This window comes from Pteropus alecto, unplaced genomic scaffold (genome assembly GCF_000325575.1).
Source record: "Pteropus alecto unplaced genomic scaffold, ASM32557v1 scaffold80, whole genome shotgun sequence".
Classification (NCBI taxonomy): domain Eukaryota; kingdom Metazoa; phylum Chordata; class Mammalia; order Chiroptera; family Pteropodidae; genus Pteropus; species Pteropus alecto.
In genome coordinates this window covers 709,784-731,951 of record NW_006430460.1, presented here as the reverse complement: position 1 = coordinate 731,951, position 22,168 = coordinate 709,784, and the positions used below count along the sequence as shown (strand labels likewise).

The 22,168-nt window shown below is 49.8% G+C and overlaps 1 protein-coding gene across 5 annotated transcripts in view; it reads left to right on the top strand.

Annotated features, from left to right (window-relative positions):
* B3GLCT (beta 3-glucosyltransferase) overlaps positions 1-22,168 on the top strand; it is a 76,936-nt gene that overhangs the window by 28,901 nt on the left and 25,867 nt on the right. For all 5 annotated transcript variants that reach the window (XM_025046885.1, XM_015590277.2, XM_015590264.2 and 2 more), the window contains 4 exons: positions 4,037-4,146; positions 15,463-15,539; positions 16,519-16,630; positions 20,457-20,593. In XM_025046885.1, coding sequence (XP_024902653.1) covers positions 4,037-4,146; positions 15,463-15,539; positions 16,519-16,630; positions 20,457-20,593 — 436 coding nt within the window. The remainder of the gene's footprint in view (positions 1-4,036; positions 4,147-15,462; positions 15,540-16,518; positions 16,631-20,456; positions 20,594-22,168) is intronic.

Here is a 22,168-nt window from a genome sequence, read left to right as displayed (position 1 = left end):
CCAGTCCGCAGACTCGCTAGTGACATCATCCTCACAAGTGACGCGTGGCTGCAGTGGCTCTTTGTGCGTGTGTGCCTGTGTGAGTGTTTATCCCTCGGTCCCGAATCAAGGGCGCTTGTTACTCAGCTCTCATCCGGAGACTGCCACGTCGACTTTCCCCAGGAAGACGCCAGCCCGTTGGAACCCACGCTGTAGGGTGGCGAGGACCGGGGGACCGGTGCCGAGGAGCGTGTTTGGCACGTGCCGGGTGCTCGGCACCGCGGGACACAGGGCCTCTCGCTTCCTGTACCTTCGCGGGAGAACCATTTCCCCCGCAGGACCTGCTCTGGCCCTCGCTCTGGCCCTGGCGGCTGGACCCCCGTCCCCTGCAGCTCGCCACCGGCCTCAGAATCGTCCATCCCCCCGGTACCCCCGACTGGCTTATCTCCTCCGTTGCACTCATCGTCATCGTCAGGCGCTTGGTTCAGGACCCCTTTGTCGCACATCCCTGGAGAAGCAGCGACAGCCTGTCTGGAGTTGTGGCAGTGTTTGCTGAAAGCAGATTGCACTGAGTTTGGAGACGAGCAGCCAGTGAGGAGGCAGCAAAGGCCACAGCGTCTCACTCGTCCTGCTGGCCCTGTGGCCGGGCAGCGGGAGCCGTGGCCCTGGCCGTCTGACCCCGGCGGGGCGGGCGTGGGGTGTGGGTCAGGACGCTCCTCCTGGAGCCAACGTGGCAGGGACAGAAGCAGACAGCTGTGTCCGGCTCCGCGCCCTGCTCGCCCGGCTCTCTTTGGGAGGGGCTGGGGCTGACCGCAGCGAGGTGACCTGTCGCTCGTCATTGTCCCCGGCCCCAGGCTTTGCGCTTCCCCCTTTGCGTGAGGCCGGCCCGTCTTCTGCTTTTTTGTTTTTTGAAGTTTTAACTTTACTGGAGCGTAGTCGGCACACAGTGCTATATCAGATTCAGGTGTACAGTGTCACGATTCGACACGTATGCACCCGGCCGCGTGGTCCCCATCTGTCACCGTGCAGCCTCGCCACGGTGTTACTGACGTGGTCCCTGTGCTGCACCTCACGTCCCCGTGACGGTTCTGCAGCTGCCGAGCTCCGTTTTCACCCAGCCCCCCACCCCGCTCCCCCGTGGCCGCCATCACGGTCTCTGTTTCCGTGAGTCTGGTTTGGTTCGGTTTGGTTTGTTCATTTTTTTTTTGTTTTATGATTCCACATGTAAGTGAATCCACGGTGTTACTGACGTGGTCCCTGTGCTGCACCTCACGTCCCCGTGACGGTTCTGCAGCTGCCGAGCTCCGTTTTCACCCAGCCCCCCACCCCGCTTCCCCCTGGCCGCCATCACGGTCTCTGTTTCCGTGAGTCTGGTTTGGTTCGGTTTGGTTTGTTTTTTTTTTTTTTGTTTTATGATTCCACGTGTAAGTGAATCCGCACAGTATTTGTCTCTCGCTGACTTATTCCCCTCAGCATAACGTCCTCTGGGTCCACCCACGTTCATCCAGGCCGTCACCGGCGGCGAGATTTCACCCTTGTTTGTCGATGAGTGATTTTCCGCCGCAGAGACGTGGCGCCTCTCCTTCATCCATTCGTCTCTCGGCGGACACCCGGGTTACTTCCGTCTCGGCTACTGTGAATAATGCTGCAGCGAACACGGGGGTGCAGATGTCCTTTTGATGAATAGTGTTTTGGATTTTTCTCGAAGTGGAAACGCTGGCTCGTGTGGTCGGTCTGTGTTAAGGCTCCGAGGACCTCCAGACTGCTCTCCACAGCTGCCGCGGCGTCTCGCGGTCCCACCAGCCGCGCCCTGGACTCGGGCGCTGACGCGTGGGGACTGTGCTCGGTCGCCGTGGCGCCCCAGCGGCCCGCACGTGGCGTCTGCTGAGCGAGCGCACGCAGCGCGCGTGACCGAGGCGCGAGGGAAGGACGGACGATTTCTTCGTCGTGGGAGAGACACGTGCAACTCACGGCACGTGACTTGGGTCACGAAAAGGGGGAGAATTTGCCCTTTTTCTCGCGAAGCCTCTTCCCCGCGTCGGGCGGGCCCCGCTGGCCTGCGGAAGCGGCAGGAGTCATGATGCGGTCGGCGTGGCGTCAGCCTTTGACGGATGGGTCTGCTGCTCTTTTAAAAATTCACGATGAATTATTTTGAACATACAAAAAGCTGTGAAGGGGCATATAATGAACACGTGTGGATCTGGTGCTTAGCTTAAGAAATAAAACAATGCAGCTGGTGCCTTGGGACCGGCATCCGGATTCGCCGTTCATCAGCCTTGTGCAACCTTACACTTTCACACGTGTACACGCACACGTATAGATGCACACGTATGTAGCGTATATCCACTTTATGTACATGTGTGTTTGTCTGTGTAGACCATTGATTTTTGTAATTATTCCTCGGCAGCTTGCTTTTTTCCAGCTTTCTGTCCACACGATTGATTCATCGACAGTGTTTATCTGGGAGCTGGTTAATTTTGGGGGTGGAATAGTATTCTGACTTGTGTATGTCGTCAGTGGGTATTCGGGGTGTTTTCCAATGTTTCCTTGTCTACCATGCTGCTGGGAGCACACTCGTTACAGACTCCTTTACACACGTGGGAGAGTTTCTCAAGGATGGTTAAAAGCAGCAGAATTTCTGGGTCATTTAGTGTGTCCCTAACTTCACTAATGTTGCAGAAGTTATTCGTTCCAGTGAGTCTTTAAAACTCTTCTCATCCGTCGGTTTGAGTCAGTGTTCCAGAGGCGCTGAGTGGGAGACGTCACTTTAGTTGAAGTTTAAGCCTTGCCTGGGAGTCCGATTTGTCGAGCTAGCTCTGTGGAATCTTCACGTTCATATAAACTCCGACCGGACATGAGCGAGGTCACATCTAGCAGGTTGTTCAGTGTTTCCTCTTAAATTTTTTTTACTGCGTTTTAACCAAAGAGCATTTTGGATGATTTTTAGGAGCTCGATGGCTCGCGGTAGAGCTATTTGCTGTATGACTATCTGAGCGAAGGCATACATGAAGATAATGGACAATAGAATATAATGTCCCAGAGTGGAGGCGATCAAGGGGACACTCATGGTGGGGGACGGTCCCCACGCTCATTGCTGTAGACCCGGCTGGAGGCTGCCATCAGTGTGACATCTGCCAACACCCGGCTGTTTCTACATTTCTTTCTTACAAACTCAGAACCGGGGGAGGCTGGGTGTGCTTCTCCACTCAGCACAGCCCCTGATGGCCCTCCTGGTCAGGTGGGCATGCCACGCAGGGGCCCTGATGCAGCTCTGCTGCTGTGGGGTCGTAGCTGTCCTGGACAGCGCACTCGGTCTGGCTGGGGGGCCTCGTGCGGTGGGGCCGGAGTGACTGAGTCATGCGATCACCGCTCTTGGGAACTCTGGGACACATGCAGTTCCCTCGAAGGGCCACCCAGAACATTCTCGGAGGCTGCAGAAACAGAGACCGTGGCTCAGGCCACAGAGTTTTGTCTCGGCTCCGGAGGCTGGAGGTGAGGTCGGCGTCTTCGGAGGCCTTTCTCCTGCATCTCCGCTTCATCTTCCACACTCACGACTTCACTGTGTCAGTCAGCTCTGCACAGACCCAGGTCCACGGAAGGTCGCGTTCGAGGTCCTGGAGGTCAGGACCCCCAGCGTGGGAAGTTTGGGGGGACACAGCCCAGCCTAGGACAGGTAACAGCACAGTGCAGGGTTCTCTGTGAGCTGCTAAAAGGTTATTTGCGAACAAAGTTCCCAGCCACTGGGCGGTGAGTGTTCTAGGCATCGTCCCACTTGCCCACGTCACAGCCGTTCTGTTTGGCAGATGCGGGAGCCGATTCCCAGTTTGTTACTCAGATTTTCTAGGACGCCGAGCCCGTTGACTTGCTGACTTCTGGGAAGGAGGTTTCAGAGATCAGCTTTAAAAGAGAGACTTTGTGGCTAGAATTGCATATAAATCGACTGTTTTCCCTAAGTTTTGCCTTAATCACTGTGTGTTTTTTTAACTTGTTTTCAAGTTTGTTTCAGTTCTCGTTACAATATAAATACCCGAATGTTTTTTTCTTCTTTTGGTTCTAGATTTAAAAGAAATCGTCTTTGTCATCCAGAGTCAAAGTAATTCCTTTCATGCAAAGACAGCAGAACAGTTAAAAAACAGCATCTTAAAGCAGTCTGCGTCTCTCGCCCAGGTACGTCGAGACGGTCTGGGACGCCTGTTCAGCACTTGGTCTGTAGAGAATCAATTTTGTTTAGACAACTCTTCTGACTTGTTTTGCTTGTTTAATAGCGACTATTTATGGTTTAAAACGCACTAGTTAATTCGTAATGCACAAAGCATCGCATTCTAAATTATCGTGTCCTTTTTAACTTAAGAGAATTATATACTCGTGTAGGACTGTCATGTTTTGTCACAAAATACGATTTAAAAAGGAGCGGAAGAAATAACTTTTCAAAAGCGGGGCCTAAAAAAGCAGAGATAATTAATGTTCGGAATTTTAGTAACGTGTCCTAAGGCAGTTTTCATGTCGAAATAACGTGTTCATTAACCTCAGTGTGATGCTTCCTCTGTGAGTCTCTTAACCTGCTTTTTAATTGGGTACCATTAATTGAACTTTTGATCTGCTTTATAATGTGTTATCTGAGACAGATCGTGGAGAGAGAGATCGACATGTACAGGCACATTTCAACAAAGTTTTAAAATAGGCAGGAACTGACTTTAATGCTGGAGGTTTCAGGGCAAAGGAAGTTCAGCCTTCTCCAGGTGTCCACTGGTGCTTTCTTCCTGAGCCAAGCAAAAAAATAAAATAAAATAAAATAACCCCTCTGGGCCTGCTCCACTGCCCTCAAGACAGACGCGGGTCGTGTCAGCGAGAACGGTGACAGGTGCGTGTGTGTGTGACACACTGCTGTCTTCCTGTCGGTGGCGGCCGGGGTTGGACATTCAGTGGAAGAAGTAGCCGCCTTAACGGCTACTCCCAGCTCTGAGAGGTTCTGGTCTGTAAACCAGTTCTGACTCCATCTGAGGCCGACGAGCCGCCACGCGATGGGCCGGGCCTCCCTCCGCCTCGCGGGGACACCCGCGGAGCGGGCACTGGCGGCTGCCATGGGCGGCCACCCGGCACTGATGGAATGTGGCTCGCTGGGCCCGGCCGTCACCCCAGACTGTGATTGGCGGCCATCAGGTCAGTCGCGTGTGACTTACGCGTGTCCCTGCGTGCCACGTGTGCCCGTGCTCCTGGAGGTCCCCTCTGTCCCACAGAAGCAGAGCATGTCTCAGGTCAGAGTCTCCCCTGCACGCCCGTACTGATGGCCATGGCCAGCGAGGCCGGGGGACGGGTGGCCCCATGCTCCGTGATGAGTCATCCCTCCGTGACTGTTCATGCACACAGGGGCTGGCTTTCTGCCTGCCTTTCCCGATCTCTCTCGGGAAGAGTGGCTTCCGAGGACCTGGGGGCCGGATCATGCTCCTAGGACTCGGCTCACAGAGGGGAGGAGGCCGGGGGGCCCTTTCGGTGGGGAGCAACGCACGTTACAACGTGGGCCTCCTTTTCGTCCACTGAGGGGACACCGAGCTTGGGAGGTGCTGCTGGGGGCAGGGTCCCCCCTTCTTGTGGAGGACCGAGCTGGGGACCACTGGGTGCTTTAAAGCTGGGGGGGTCACAGGCCCCCCTGTACGCGGAGCTCGTCACCGGGTGCAGCAGTGGAGGATGTGTGCTGGCCGGAGTGTAACCATGTGTCTTGCGGCCAGAGGCAAGCAGGCTCATGAACTTAGTCCCTGCTTCTGGGCCCCACTTCCGTATGGCCAGCCTGTGCGTGCAGCTCCAGCCCGGGCCCTTGCCTCGGGAGGGTCCCCGCCCGGGCTGCTGCCAGTGCACCGTGGTCGTTATTTCTAATTGTGGTAGAAAACGTACAATGTGGAATTTGCCATCCGGACCATTTTTCTGTCACAGACTTGCAGTGCAAAGTACATCTACGCCATGCGACCCGTTTCCAGAACTTTCCCACCTTCCCCACTGAAACTGTCCCCATTGTCCCCCCACCCCCAGCCCTGGCAACCCCCAGTCTGCTGTCTCTGCGGCAGACTGCTCCCGGGACCTCACGTAAGTGGGGTCACACAGCACTCGTCTTTGCGTGACTGGCTCTTTTCACTGAGCACAGTGTCTGCCAGGTCCATCCGCCCACGAGCCTGGGGCATGTGACTGGCTGCACGTCGTCATCAGTATTATCCTGACACCCCTCTCCTGGTCTTGCGTGAACCTCAGTGCTCATGGCGTGTCCCACGTGGGCACCCCTGCGTGCCCTTTCTCCTTTAATCCTGCAGTCCCCAACCTTCTTGGCACCAGGGACCGGTGCTCCCGTGAGAATCTGAGGCCTGAGGAGCTGGAGTGGAGCTGAGGCGGTGATGCTGGCGCTGGGGAGCGGCCGCAGACGCAGATGGAGCTTTGCTCTCTCTCCTGCCGCTGCTCCCCTCCTGCCGTGCAGCCTGGTTCTTAACAGAGCAGGGAGGGCGCGGGCTATGGCCCAGCAGTTGGGGACCCCTGCTCTGTGCCCCTCCCAAGGCCTCCGGGCACCTAGCGTGAGCCAAACACATTGCCACCGTCGCGTTTTCTCAGCTTTTAAAACTTTGGGGACAGCTGTGCAGTCTGAAGTGTTTACCTTTCCTTGGGCCCCGTCCTGTGCTGTTTAGTTTCCTTGTCTTACACTTGGTTTTTATCGTCCTGGACATTCAGCGGGCTGTCTTGTAGGTGACTCAGGTTGCCACTAGGTGGCAATCTTGGTTTTGCATTTAAAGACTTAATTAATATTAAGCAAACCCCTCTCCCTGACCCCCGCATTTAATTCCTGTGATAATAAGTGGAATACGGACTAACGCAGTAAGGACGCCTGTCTTTAATGCCATCGCAGTCTGTCCGATTCTGCAGTTCTGTCCGAGGACGGAAGCTGGCTCTGCGGACTCAACACTGTCGGTGGTTCTTGGAAACCGACTTTAAGGGAAATGACGTTATCGAAAGCAGCACCGCCCGAGGCTCATTGATAGCAACAGGAGTTAATCAAGTCCCACGGCCTATTCTGGGTGACAGAAACATCCCCCAGCTTCCAAATAAAGACCCCGAACCCTTCTGCTGTTAAACACGGAAGGAAACGTGAGCTCGACATCCATCGAGGACAGACGAATAAGAAAAGTGAGATAATGAGTTTCCAGCGCGCTCTCCCAGGTCAGGGTCGCGGTGGCGGGAGCCCATCCGGGCAGCTCAGGGCGCCCGGCGGGACCCACCCTGGACAGGACGCCCTTCCATCCCGGGGCCTCCCATTCCTATCCACACCCACTCGGATGGGGACAGTGGGGACAGGCCAGGTCCCCGCACGTGCACGTCTCTGGGACGTGGGGGGAACCGGAGTCCCTGGAGGAAACTCATGCTGACATGGGGAGAATGTGCACACTCCGCACGGACAGAGGACACACGGACAGAAGCCCCATGGACAGAGGACACACAGACAGAGGACACGTGGACAGAGGACACACAGAGGACACATGGACAGAAGCCACACGGACAGAGGCCGGGGCCCGGAATGGACTTTTCTCATCAAAGTCATAACAAAACATTGAGTGAACAGCATTATTCAAGGACCTGCTGTTTTACAAAAACTAACCCTTGGCCTCTATCCACTCACTAGGTCGAGTGTCCTGTTGCGACTTCGGTCGTGTTGTGTTGGGGTTAAAGGTCACTTGGCGGTTGAAGTGGCCAGAAAGATCGTAGGCTGAGCAGCTACACTTGGTCCCTGTTCCTCTTTCCCCTTTGGGTTTTTTTCATGCTACGTGCGTGATTAAAAGTCGAGTTTATCCCGCGAGTGGCACTTTGGAGGCTGAGATGCTGACAGCTGACACAGCGCCTGGGGCGGCGATGAGTTAGAACTCCGTGGAGGTGGACACGCGGGACTAACCTCAGCGTCAAGCGCTGAGGTGCACAAGTCATACGGGGCACGGTCCCCTGAGACCCATCAGCCACGGAAGCCGAGATTCGGAGGTGGAGGATGTCCCCAGGTCCCCGGCTCTGTGGCGAGGAGCTTGCTGGCTTCTTCGAGGGACAGGCCTTTTTTTTTTGGGCCTCTAACAATCAGGCTCCGTGGGACCCGCATGTCCCCTGGGACCTGAATGGTGACCTTGTCAGGTGGCGGTTTGGGGCTTCTCCCTCGATTTGCCCACCACGAGCTTCACGGAAGCGGCTTAGTGAGGGAGGAAATGCAGTAAGTTGTGCCATTTGAATATTTATCTGGTGGCCCAAAATATGTCTCCCTCCCACACCCCCAGATGTCTAGAGCTGCCGTTTACTTATTCATTACTTTTGTCAGTTGCCCTTGACTACCGAATCTGCCAAGAAAACGAAGGTACGAGACCGTCATGGTTTCCGTGGTCATGCGTCCGCTGCTGGCCAGCCGTCCCCTGGGCCCGTTGCGCTTCAGGGTGCTGACAGGTGCGGCCGTACGAGAAACGCGGACACTTTTCGTCCTCGTGACGAGGCAAGTGTGGAGCTGAACACGGCGCCTGGAGTCGTCTCGAGGGGTCAGACCGTTTCCGCGGTTTCCGACCTAATCCGGGTCATGGCGCGTCGTGGTGCCCATGTCTGGTTTTAGAGCTCACGACGCAGTGTGTGATGGCTTTGGGGTCGTCGTTGGTATCTGTCCTGACGAGCGGGCTGGCAGACGTCTGGGCCACCGTGGAGCGTGGGGACTGGGGAGTCAGGCTCCCTGGACCCCTGATCAGGACGCTGGTCACGAGGCCGACGTCTGGGCCCGAGATGAGTAGTATGTTGACATGGTCACTCAGCAGATGCTCCGTGGACACCTGCAGGGGCAATAGGCACCTGCGTGTGATGGGACACGTCTGGACAACACACGGGCCCTCGAGACACGGAGCTCGCTGGAGGCCGCTCAGGCAGCAGAGTGACATGAAGAGCGTGAGTTAACACGGCACCAGCTGAGCATATGACACCCGGCCTTTGTCAAGGCAGGTGGGAAGGACAGACAGACGTTAGCTGGAGGGCACTGGTTTGGGACACGGAACTGGGAGACGAAGGCATGCCTGGGTAGGGGCTTACTTCGGGGTGCCAGTGGGGACTGGCATTCATGGGGACACAGCGCAGGGGTGAGTAAAGCACGTGTAGGCAGAGGGACGGGACCTTGTTATGTTGGGATGGACGGAAAGCAGAGTTGGTGACAAATGTCCTAAACGCAAATCCGTAGACATATGGGCACGGATTTTGAAGAAGTGCCGTTTTGCCCTGAGTTTTTTTCTCCTGTGTGACAGATGGGAGGGTCATGTGACATTATACTAAGGTGTATGGAACACAAAGCCAAGTGCGGGCTTCACAGAAGCCCACAGGACAGTTAGTTCGTGGGGTGACCTCCGAGATAATCAGGCGTCTCGTTTTAGATGCCTACTATGCACAGAGCGTCTGCGTGTCATTCACGATTTGACTTGTATTTTTTTTTTTAACATAATTCTTTCCGGAGTGGATGTCGCATGAAAAGTCTATTTTGTCACTTGGCAGCTCAGAATCTGGCAGAGAATCCGGAGGTGCCATCGTAATGGCGAGGTTGTCACAGGAGCCTTCTTTGCCTTCCGGATCTTGGAGCCCAGCAACCAAGGAGGTCCTAGACCAAGAGAATTGTTCCTCATCCTCAGAAGTGTGTTGCCACTTGCCTAACGCTGTAGAAACCACTTTTGTTCCCCAGAGGAGTTCCTAAACATGGACAGATTAAAACAGTGGAGAGAGATAAAGCATCATCGTGGTTTTTTTGTTGTTGTTGTTTTTTTTAGTAGGTTCTACTAAGTTGTGGTTCCGTTTTTAAGGCATCCTGCAAAGACAGAAAAGCAAATTCAGCAGTGGGATACACTTATTAGGTTTTAATGTGGGGCTTGGGTGCAGCTGTCGATTGCATTTTGCGGTGGATGCCACATTACATTTGTTTGCCTCAAGCCAAATGGAGCTGCTTAGAAATCTGTGCACTCACCACCCCCAACTAAATAGCTTTTGAAAGGAACAGGCACTTCCAATGTTGTTGCCTTTTTTTTTGGTGGTATGAACTTTATTTAAAACCTGGCGGACTCTCGACCTTACAAAGAAATGATTTTTTTTGCTTGCTCACAGAAAGTTTTGGAAATCACTATTTTCTTGAGTTAGTCAGGCCTCGGCTCATTTGTTTCCAAAACAAAACAAAACAAAAAAAAACCCCAAACCCTCATTTTTATGAAATAACAGGACAGCCAGAGCAAAGCCTTTCATAGATTATAGTGTGACGAAGCCTGAGAAAGATGGCCTTCTACGGTCATTAACTGTCCTGTCTTGACATAGATGGTTTTCTGTGTTTAGAGGTTTTTTAGTTGGCGGGGAGACCGTGTCAGTTACATGAGACTCCTTCTGCTGCCACTGAACTTTGCTTTCTTGGTGAGAGCAATCGGTGCCTAATTACTTCCTAAAAGTTCATTTCCGTCGTAACTGACGGGTGTTCGGCATCACCGTACGTATCTGTCACCCTGGAGGCCGTATGACGTGTGTTGGATAAGCACGTGGCATCCATCTTTCGATGACTCTTATCGGGTCTTCGCCACGGGCAGGATGCCCAGGAGGGGACAATAGTGGGACCCGCCCCCTCCTGGGGACACAGGTAGCTCGATGATTCTTCACGCTGTGTGCCAGGCCGTGTCACAGACACTGGGCTCTCCCTGGCTGCCCAGTGTTTGAAGCTGTCCTCCGTACCAAAGAACCCCACCCTGTGTGATTCTGCTGGGAGTGGGGGCTCACCCCACTGGGAGCCCCGGAGGCCAGACGCTGGTCCCCTGAGTCCAAGGGAGGGTGGCCTGCCATCGAGTGTGGCCGGTTGGACGTTGCCACCCAGGATGCTGAGGCCAGAGCCAGGGACCCAAAGAAGCCGGTCACTTCAGAGCTCCCTTTAGTGTTAGGACATTTGCACTGAGCCCGGAAGGAACAGTGGGAGGCTGCCGGGTCCTGCCCGGGGCAGCTGTGAGGGCTGCCATAGATGGGGCGTCACTCACGGGCGTCGCTGGAGGTTAGCAAAAGGGTGAACGCCAGGCAGGGGGCCTGCCGTGCGAGCTGGCAGGACAGAGGGGCTCCTGAGATGTCTGGTGTGTGGGGCCGGGTCCTGGCTGGGGACAGACGCGAGCGGCGGCGACAGTCCATGCTGACTCACTGTGTGCGTGTCACCCTTATCGTTCCATTTTATTCAGTGCCCTACCTGTACGCGGTGCTGCGCAGGTGTGAGCTCTTGAGTCTGTGACTAGTTACCATTCTCGTGGCCATTTTGCAGAAAGGGGGCTGAGGCTCGTCCCGAGTGACTCGCCCCTGGTCACGGCACGAGCGCACAGTGTGGCCAGGCCCGCATCTCAGCCCCGGCCGGCCCCACACCTCCTCTGTCTGCCCCGCTGCCCCCGACACACAGCTGGGGCCTTAGTGAGCCGGCCGCAGACTGGCGCAGCTGGTGTGTCCTGTTAGTCCAGTGTCCTGTTCACTCCACCCCTTACCCGGCTTAATTTTTTCTTATTTTTTTACCATTTATCCCTGACATCATCTTCTAGATTCGTTTGCTTCATTAGAACCTGAGTGCCAGGAAGGCAGGGACTCAGCCTGTCTTTCCGCAGCCGTTTGCCGCGTTCCCTGGACAGCCTGCCATGTAGTCATTGCTCACCAGATATACTGTCATATCAGTAACAGCGGTGACGTCCACGTGCATGGCATGTGCCGAGTGGAGGCGTGTGTTAACTAGCTCGGGCTCCGGGGCTGCCGTGGTCCCCACGTGGGAGAGGAGCTGATGGAGGCACAGACAGGCGAGGGACTAGCAAGCTCCAGGTCACACAGCCTAGCAGTGACACGGTGACAGTTCTGATGCAAGTGTCCTGGCTCCAGAAATCAGCCCTTTTGTGCTAGGCTTTGCCGCCTCCTACGATGGATGAGCGATGAGTTAAAACAGATTTATACGAGCTATAAAAACGTACGTAGTAATGCATTTCACAGTAAATAGCGTATAAAAATAAATTTTGTAGATAATGAGGTCATATTTTTTCTCTAGTTAAGAAAGGATAGTTAATGACAGATAGATAGCTGGATTTTTTTTTTTTTTTTTTAAACAGAGGCTCCGATTCCTGGAAGATACGTTACTAAGGCATCCTATGTAATCTACCAGTCCATAAATAATACCGGGTTTTTAAAGGCTCGTAAATCTGTCTGGTACATGTTTCAAACAGCATATTATACGTCTCCGTTATTATCCTTGTAAGACATACCTATATCTCATGGAAGAAACGATAATAGTAAACAGATGTTGATTTTCATCCTAATTTATTTACCGGTCAAAAAGCTCAGTTCAGTGACTAAGAATATATAGAGTTAGAGTTGGAAGTAACAGCTGAACTGGAACCAGGCTTTCAACGGGAAAAAAAACGGCTCGGGTTTTACTTTCTGATTTAGTTCTTGGTCCAAATGAGACTGCGTTAGACCATAAGCTCATGTTCTGCAAGGCTTTTATTTTAACTTAAAGAATGGACAAGTTACAAACACTGGGGAACAGTCTGTGGGCGGGAAAAGGCCAGCAGCATGGAGTTAATGAGCTGAATTCTTTCCAGACAGAGGCAGCAAAACTAAAGTGGTTCAACACCAAATTTCCCTAATAATGAAAGAAACTCATGATCATTTTTAAATGTCGATCTGTTTTCATCCATGCTCCGATGTTGGCTTTTTCATTCATACCATTGGTATTTGCAGCTCTACATTTTTCATGGTTTTCTCTCCGTATGGAGAAGGATGGGCTTTCTGCCTCCTCGAAGCTTTTTTTCAAATACTCGGTTATGGGGTCACACCCGGTTCTCTGATGCATACGTGTGAGAACCCGAGACTGAATCGGAGTGTTGGTTTCGAATGTGCTTGCTTCCAGTAGTTATTAGTGAATATATGCCTCGATCTGATAAAAAAGTATGTTCAAAGGCAGCACTTAGCACAGCGGTCGATGGCGATGGTGGAAATGAACGTCGACTTTAGTGCAAGGAGGACAGGGAGAGTCGGCACCGAAGTCCCGATCGCTGTGGCCACGTCTTCCACTTATTTCCCCCTTCCTGTCACGCGCCCGCATTTGATCATTTGTGATTCCCCGCGACGCTTGCCGTGCTGTGGCGTTCCTGCCTTTCAGGTTAGAAGTGGTTCTGGGAACGGGCACTATGGAAACTGACGGCTGACACAGCCCACGCCTGAGTGTCATTTTCTGTTGACGTGACATTTTCTTACTTTCCCCTCGATATTTCATTTGAAAATGCTCAGTCATTCATCCAATTACATATAAAAGAAGCTTTGCATCTAAAAGTGCCTTAAGCTGGTGATATGGCACTGTTTAGGAAATCTGTGGTATTAGATAGAAAGGATCTGGATTATTATAATTCTAAGTGTAAAAACTGGGATGAGATCATTTGATGGAAGATTTTACCGTGACCTCTTAAATTATGTTATCTCAGAAGTGCGAATACATATAAGTGTGTGCGTATCTGTTTGGATGTTCTGTATTTATTCACACACAGAACGTATTTATACACACATACATGTAACAAGAATAAAAACTCTTGGGGCCTTTTGAGGATGAGTAGGTGAAAATTTATTGATAATTAAACCGACCTCGGCTTCATCAAGAGTTAACCAAAATGGGGCTCTGAGTGTCAAGGGAGAACTTACCATTTCTGAGGCGTAGTCATTCGCACTCCTGTGGAGACAGCCATCGACAGCACAGTCGTTTTTGACGTGTTTCTGTATGGAGATGGCGGGGTCAGAGAGCTCGATTGCCATGTTTGTGGTCACCAACTGAAGCGAACACGAAATCCATAAATACGTGACGCAGAGGACAAAAAGCAACGGAGCTGAGAATGAGTACAATCCGCTAGTCATGTGCAGAATTTATTTCAGTCCAGAGTTTGACTCCCCCTTGTGCTGACTAAACCTTTGCCTGCTGTAGTCCCTGGTGGCAGGGGGTGTCCCAACGCCTTTGCCTCTGCCAGCCAGGGGCCCTGCAGCCTTTGCACAGACGGTCCTGCTCAGGTGTCACACCCGCTGACGCCTGTTCCCTCCGACTAGGAAGGATGGTACTTGTTCAGGAGAGAAATTTGGAGGTGCATTCACTTATCCTCAAGACATTTTTAAAACCAAACTACGTTTTAACTACGTTCAAGGGTTTTTAAAGCATGTACGTAGCAACGTCTGGCATCTTGACATATTTTCGCTTTTCCGGTTCCTTTCCAGTCTCTCTTCATGTACGAGTTTGTCTCACACAGTTGAAATCCTGTATTTTCCCATTTAACATAAAGGTGTTTCTGTTTATTTATTAAAATTTCAATTGCTACGTAATAGCTCGTTTGCTATGTACAGTCTTATAAAACTTTTTTTAATACTTGCCATGTTTCTTGTCTAGCTATGTCATATTAGCATGCTCTCATAATTATTTGAAAGTTTTAAGCAAACGTTAACATTATAAGTTTTTTTCACATGTGAACTGTATTCTTGTATAATCCCTCGTGTACCTGTATGTGTGTGTATGTGCATGTATACATGGCAATTTTTTAAAAAGACAATGAAAATTAAGAACTTTAAGATGGGAATGGAATCTATATTAGTGCAGTAATATTTCAAATATTTAGACATCTGCTCTTAAAGTCTTTTGTTGGTAGCAGTTACCGGGAAATAGTATAAAACATAGAACATACTAACATTGGTTGGGGGTGTTCAAATATATTAGGTATCTGACTTTTGGCTTGTGACAACTTGAAATATATTGAATAATGTTTTTCTTCAAAGCTAACATTCATAGCCTTAAAATTATTAATCGCTGTCTCTTCACGTACATGTGTGCATGTTTATTCAACCACGGTTGTCTCATTTCTGAATCTTAGTTCCTCCTACGTTTATAAATTTTGAAATTCCGTCATTATGCTATTACTATCGTTGCTTGAATACTTAAGGATTATATTTCTCGTATTTCTACCCCAAACTCTTCATTACTATGGTGAGTTAGTGTTTTCAGGGCACTTTAAAAAACGTTTTTTTCACCTGAGGTGGATTGGGGAGTATATCCTCTGGTTTAGCCGAAGTGTGTTATTTTCCATGAGCTACCTGGGTGTGTCCAGACTAGAGACTTGTGATGCCTCTGCGTTTTCTCTGACTACTGCCCCCTCCCTGTCACCTTCGCAAATATGCAAATCTCGGGTCAGCTCCAGGAGTCGCTGAAGACCCTTCCTGGAGGGGGCCGGCAGCTCTCGGGGTCTGGGTGCTGGGGAGGCCGTGTGGGTTCAGCCTCAATCCTTCCTTTCTAGTAGCTCCAGAAGAGAAGAGAGAAGAATGCAGTGTGAAGAGTAAGATGTCGGGGCTCTAAAAGTTCCTGCGTTTTGATATTGTCTTTTAAAAATATATATATATTGTATTTTTATGTATTTCTCTTCTTTGATAACATCCTTTTAGGAACTGCCCCAGGTCCTCCTCCTCCACGAGCTGTCCAAGCAGGAAGGCGCGTGGACCATACTCCCGCTGTTACCACAGTACGTTTAACTCCCGCTGTTACCGCAGCACCTTTAACTCCTGCCGTTACCGCAGTACTGTTACTGCAGTATGTTTAACTCTTGCTGTTACTGCAGCACCTTTAACTGGTGCTGTTACTGCAGTACGTTTAACTCCCGCTGTTACCGCAGTACTGTTACTGCAGTACCTTTAACTCCTGTTGTTACCACAGTACTTTTAACTCCCGTGTTACCACAGCACCGTTACCGCAGCACTTTAACTCCCGCTGTCACCACAGTACTGTTACCGCAGCACCTTTAACTCCCGCTGTTACCATAGTACTATTACTGCCTTAACTCCTGTTGTTACCACAGTACTTTTAACTCCCATGTTACCACAGCACCGTTACCGCAGCACCTTTAACTCCCGCTGTTGCCACAGTACTATTACTGCGATACGTTTAACTCTCGCCGTTACCTCAGTACTTTTTACTCCCACTGTTACCACAGTACTGTTACTGCAGTATGTTTAACTCCCACTGTTACCGCAGTACCGTTACCGCAGTACTTTTAGCTCAAACTATGTCAACTCTTGACGCTTCCACTTGTAAGCTCCCTACTTTTCTTATCAAGAGGATGTTTTTTTTCCCTAAGAGCCAGTAAATGAAGTAAATTTGAACTCAACTTTTTATAATTACATTAACCAAATTTCTTGATGACCAACACCTAATTATGAGCAGCTTTTTAAAAGATAAAAATGTCTATATATTTGAAAATTATCTGTCCTCTGAGCTGGTGCTGTTACGGAGAGAATTAACTTTAAGAACTTTAGCCGTTGTCTAAACCATTAGTATCTGGCTTTCCTATAAGCTGGAACTATTAATTGAAGAAAGATATTGGGGAAAAATGTAGATTTCTTGCCATTGTATATGTCCTTCATCCATTTCCTGCCTATCAGTGTTAAACCTTATTATGAACTCACTTTATAAAGTGATTACTATAACCTGTTTCCTTTTGTCAGCTTTTCTGTAACGTATAGCAGAAATTCATCATGGATCTTCTTCTGTGAAGAAGAGACGAGAATACAGGTTCCGAAACTCTTAGAAACACTCAGAAGATATGACCCGTCAAAGGTGAATACAGTTTCAATACCAGTATTTATCTTTTGGGAAAAATGCTTAAAAGAAGATTTAATTTTCATTAAGAGGGTTTTCAATCTAATAAAAACACTTAATATAAAATGAAAAAGAACAGAATAACAGTTGACTATCTGGATAGCGATGTTAAATAATTCTCTTTCACTTCTGTAGCTTTCAGAGGGATGGAACTTACAATGAGCTGGAAGAAAATCTATTTATATGTGCTAGTAATTTCGGAGTTAAAACACTATGACCCAGAGTTCAGAAATAAGTTTAAATTGGTTCTTTCTCTTCACGAAGGCTGACCACATGTTATCTTAGATAAGAAATATTTTTTAAGTATCAGCTATTTATCAAGCACTGTCACAGCAGGGGCTCCGACAAACGGACAAAGATCCTGACACACGGACACTACAGGGGAGCAGGAATCGGACAGGATCAAAGACGCAATGACAGTTGAAAGTGAGGCATCTTTTAATGAGGAAACATAGGGTCCTGTTAGAAGCACATAGCCGGGCATCAGATGTAATGTGGGACGGTCAGGAACGGAAGTGGCATTTACTCCGAGTCTTGTAGGAGGAGTAGGAGTTAACAGGCGAGAAAGAGAGTGTTCTAAGCAGAGGGAGCACTATCTGAGGAGGCCTGGAGACTCACAGCTACTTTCATATTTTCAAATTTTATTTTGTGCAGATATGATGGAGCCACTGGATCTTGTTTATCTCTCAATCTGATGAGCGTGTCAAACACGTAGTAGGTGGTCGATAAAATATTCGTGGGCAACCGAAGAACCGTGTAATGACCCAGCTGGGCTTGGGTCAGCACCTCAGGAAGCTAGGGGGCTGCCGGGGGAGTGGGGGGCTGCTGCGAGAGTAGAGCCACCTTTTCTGTTCTCTTGGAGAAGCTCGGGTTTTACCCCGATCGCTTTACGGGGTGCTTTAAACTTGGAACAAGCACGATGGGTCCTTTGTGGGAAGACACAGATAAAACTGAATGGGAGACTTGTTAGGTTAAAAAAATAATTCCTTCAAAGTAGAGAAGAATTATGACCGTGCCTCATCCCATCTTTTCGGATGATGCTAACCAGCATCTATGTATTTTTTGCCATGGTTTATGTAAAACATTTGTTAGGCTTTTATGTTTCCCTTTGACTTGGGAAAAACTCCCAAATCTTGAGGACGTAGGAGTTTTACTCTCCTCCTAGTGTTCATTTCACCTGGAGATTATTTTTCTATTACCTGTCACTCTAGTTCTGTACAGAGGGTGGTGACTCACTCTGCATTTTAATGGAAATTGGAATGATGAATTCAAAAGGTCAAAGCAAGTTCATGAAAAGCAAGAACAGGCAAAATGAGATGTTCCCCCTTTTTGTGAACTCTGCCATGTGACAAAGAAACTTAAGATGCTTTCTCTTTCCGAAACTAGCATTTGGGAATAAAAATTCCGTAATGTTGAAGTTTGGTCAAACCGGTGTGGTTTGTTCCCCCCTGCTGTTTGAAATTTTAGAAAAAAAATTAAACAAATACCTGGCTTTGATAGTGGCACAAACTACATAAAAACAGTAGGATATAATAGTGTGTTCGAGCATCAGTTATTTGGTTTGATTCTTTCCCTTTAATATTTGTCATTCTTACCAATGCAAATTTATGCTGTTAAACACCATTTTAAATGGAAAATGTTAATCTTTATTAAAGTAATGAATCTTTGTTAAATTGCCTCTTTAGGTGATTTCTAGAAATTTCCATATCTTGATGAAGTCTTTCTTTTTTTCCCACTGTATGCTTTTAATACGAGTGTGCATTTGCTGAAATGTCTAGACTTTTTCTGTTTTTAGTAGAGGTGAAACCCTGGTACTGGTAAAGAGTCATTCTCAGGTCCTAGTAGAACCCCATCTGGGTTATTCTGTTACACTTTATCTTGATAATAATTGTCTTTATTATGAAGCCATTAAGAAAATCATTAAGGATTTTCACAGATTCTGTATTAATCTCCCTCTTAGTTTACAACATAGTACACGACAAAAATATTGAAAAGCACTTTTTTATACTAGATGATAGCCGAACACTGCCGTTAGGAGTTAAAACATGAAAACGTGTTTGGGATAAAATTATGTGTGGAACAGGCAATTATAACAGTGAATATTAGTAAAGAAGGCGCTAAAATTCACCGAAATGTTTATTTCTTTCAATAAGCTGTATCGACATGTTATGTTAAATGTGATGGTTTTCTTACTGGTTAATGTTTAGGAGTTTGATAAAGTGCTATATTATTGATTTAAAAAAGGACGTTGAGTGTCCCAGGGCCATTCCCCTTGCCCAGTGGTGACTGAGACTCTGGCTGTGTGTGGGACACAAGCAGAAGGAGGCTCTTAAGAAAGGGTAGTGCATCCTTTCCACTTTTGTTTTCTGATGGGGAATAGGGACGGAGGTGGTGACGGCTGGATAAGAGAGAAAGTATGTAGAACTTTTAGGACTTACGGTGCTGGATTTAAATTGCGTGTTTTAGTATCTTTCTTACGGGTGGCTCCTTTTTAAAGCTCCCTCATTTAACCGACACTGGTGAGCACCCAGCACGTTAGGTATTCTGAAGGTTGAGAGGGTACGGAATGAACCACACCACTGCCCACGAGCAGGGGGCATTGCTGTTGCGAGGGAGGTAAGCTGTAAGCCACACTGCAGATAACGTGTCAGGTGGCCATATGTGCTACAGAGAAGAGAAAGCAGAACGCGGGCGATAAGGGGTAGATGCGGGGGCGGGCTTCCCATTCTCCGTGGGGTGTTCGGGGCACAGCTCGCTGATAGGTCGCATTTGAGCAGAGCATGAAGGACCTGAGAGGGGACGAGCCATGCGCTCCCTCCTCCTGTATCAAAGCACCTGCTTAACACCTCCACGTATCTGTCTAACAGGGACCTCAAGTTCAGCATTCCGCACTGAACTCTTGATGGCCCTTTAAACCCTTCCATCTTCGGTCTTCCCCGTCTCAGGCTTGGCGTCACCATCCATCCAGGTGCTCACGCAAAAGTCCTAGGACGCGTGACCGATTCCTTTTTCCATCAACCCCACGTTGGCAGCTGAGCCAGCCTCCAGAAACACATTCATCTTCTCTCCAGATTGAGTACCGCCCCCGAGGTCCAGCTTGCTGTCTTCTCTTGCCTTGACCATCGGTAGAGCCTCCTAACTGGTCTCCTGGTTTCTTGCCACCCTAATGATCTAGGCTCTCTCTCATTCAGATGACAGCCATTCACCTGCTCAGAAAGGTCCAGGGTTTCCCATCTGAGGTAGATTCACTAGATGTCCCATTTTTGCCTGGCAGAGACTGTCTTCTGTCACTGTAAACGTGTTGTCCACTGTCTTTCATGTTCTGTTGTCAACTGCCTGGTGTGGGATAAATGTTAAACGCTGATAATCACTAGTAATAAATGTTACTTGAATGAACAAATGAATGAATGAATAAAATAGGCACAGATTCTGGAAGGAATTTTTCAAATTCTTAGCAAACCCCAATGGGCAGAAAGGAAAACTTTCTTTGCCTTAATAGTATTTCGATAGGGACTACTCTATAAAGTACCACTTTTATATATTTATGGTGTAATGATGACTAACATTTTTGTTCATCCTGATATGATATTGAATTACTCTCTTTATAGACCAAGATTATGCTCTGTTCATTATCATGAATATGAATTATATTTTTGTTAAAAATTTAAAAAATATGTAATCTCAGCTAATTATCATCTAGAATATTTAAATTAATAATGATTGTTTTGGGTCTTATATGACATGGCTTTTTAAGAAAATGACATTTTGTATCTTTATTTAACAGGAATGGTTTTTAGGAAAAGCATTACATGATGAAGAATCTACAATAATTCACCATTACGCCTTTTCTGAAAATCCTTCAGTTTTTAAATATCCAGACTTTGCTGCTGGCTGGGCCCTTAGTCTTCCACTTGTAAACAAGTAAGAATATTTTAGTTTTTTTTTTTGGCCTGTGGATCAGCTTTCATTTTGCTGAGCGTTATTGTAATGGACCACCCTCAAGTGGGTTTTCAGCTGGAGGCAGTGTGTGGTAGAGCGGGGGTACCTGGAGGTTCCAGCTTCTGCTCGGTCACCTGCCAGTCCCCTCAGACTCATGCTCAGTCTTTGCAAAACAAGGTGAATAATAAACCTCAAGACCGAGGGAGGGCACGGGAATGCTCTGAGCGCTCTCCCCACTGCTGCGAACGCACCTGGTTAGCGACAGCTGTGACTTGATCCCCAGTTAGAAAAATGAATCAGTGACATGCCTGGGGTTGGGAGCGAGTGACGAGCCACGTGCGTGGGCACACGTATCACATCGTGGGCCAGGCGGGAGGGACGGCTCTCGGCAGGCGCCGTGGATATGCGGGCCCAGCCGTTCGTGAGTGTATTTGCAGTGATGCTTTTTTGGATGTGAAAAGTGGAGGTGATTAAACGGCCCCTCGATCTGCATACTTTTGGTTAATTATTGTGTTTTTGTTCTTCGGGGGACAGGGAGTTGCTAAAGCAGCGTGGCTTTACGTCTTCGGAGATGAGAGGGTGTCTGTTGTTTCTTAGTTACGTGCGCTGTCTCTGGGGTTTCAGTCCTGAAAACAAGTAGCCGGTTGTAGGTGTAGACGTGGCAGGTGCCCCGTCACCCATTGGTGGCCACCGAAACTGCCCTGGACAGTCGCAAGTTCCTTACGGTGTGGCCCCCGGTTCCACACCAACCCCTGCCGTGTCGCCCCTCGCTGCGGGGGGACAGCGCGTGAGGCTCCGCGAGGCAGGCGCCCTGGAGGTCCTTTCGGGGGACCGAGCTGTGCGTGGACGCAGACACGCGTGGGGTCCACTTGGCTTGAAAGGTCACGATAGAGGGGGGTTCATTTAGGGGCTGAGACAGTGGCTTCCTGATGGTGGCGGAGGCCGCAGCCCCGGGACCCCCGTTTCTGTGGTGTGAATCTGGGGACCAGCGCCTGCTGTCGCTCGGAGACCAGGCGCCCCCACGACTCTCCCCAGCGTCCAGCCTGATGTCTGCGGCCCGCTCAGCCACCTTTGTTCAGCCTGGACTCCTGAGGAGCTGTGAGCTCCATCCCTGTCCCTTCGGGCCCTGGTGGCCGCAGCGTCCCTTTGTGCAGCCGCGCTCGCCCGCACCTGGCCTCTCAGCGCGGACCTGTGCGGGCGCCGCCTGTGTGTGGTTGTGTGGGTGTGTGGGTGTGTGTGTGGTGGGGGGGTGTCCCGTGGCTCCCCCGACTCGGCGTCGCACGCTCCCCATCAGTCCGCTTCTCTCCCTGTCCCTGGAGCGCCACCTGAGCCCCTTGAGAGAGGGACAGTACGGTGTCACCTTCCTGTGACGTTCACAGGAAGTGCCTCCTTCCCCCAGGGCTAAAGAGGAAAGCGGCAGCCCTACCCCCGCACCACCCCCGGTGCGCAGACCCCGGAGACCCCGTGCGGCAGGAACCCCCTCCCAAGACCCCGTGCTGGAAGGCAACCCCCCCCCGCCCCCGCCAAAGACCCCGTGCGGCAGGCCCAGACCCTATC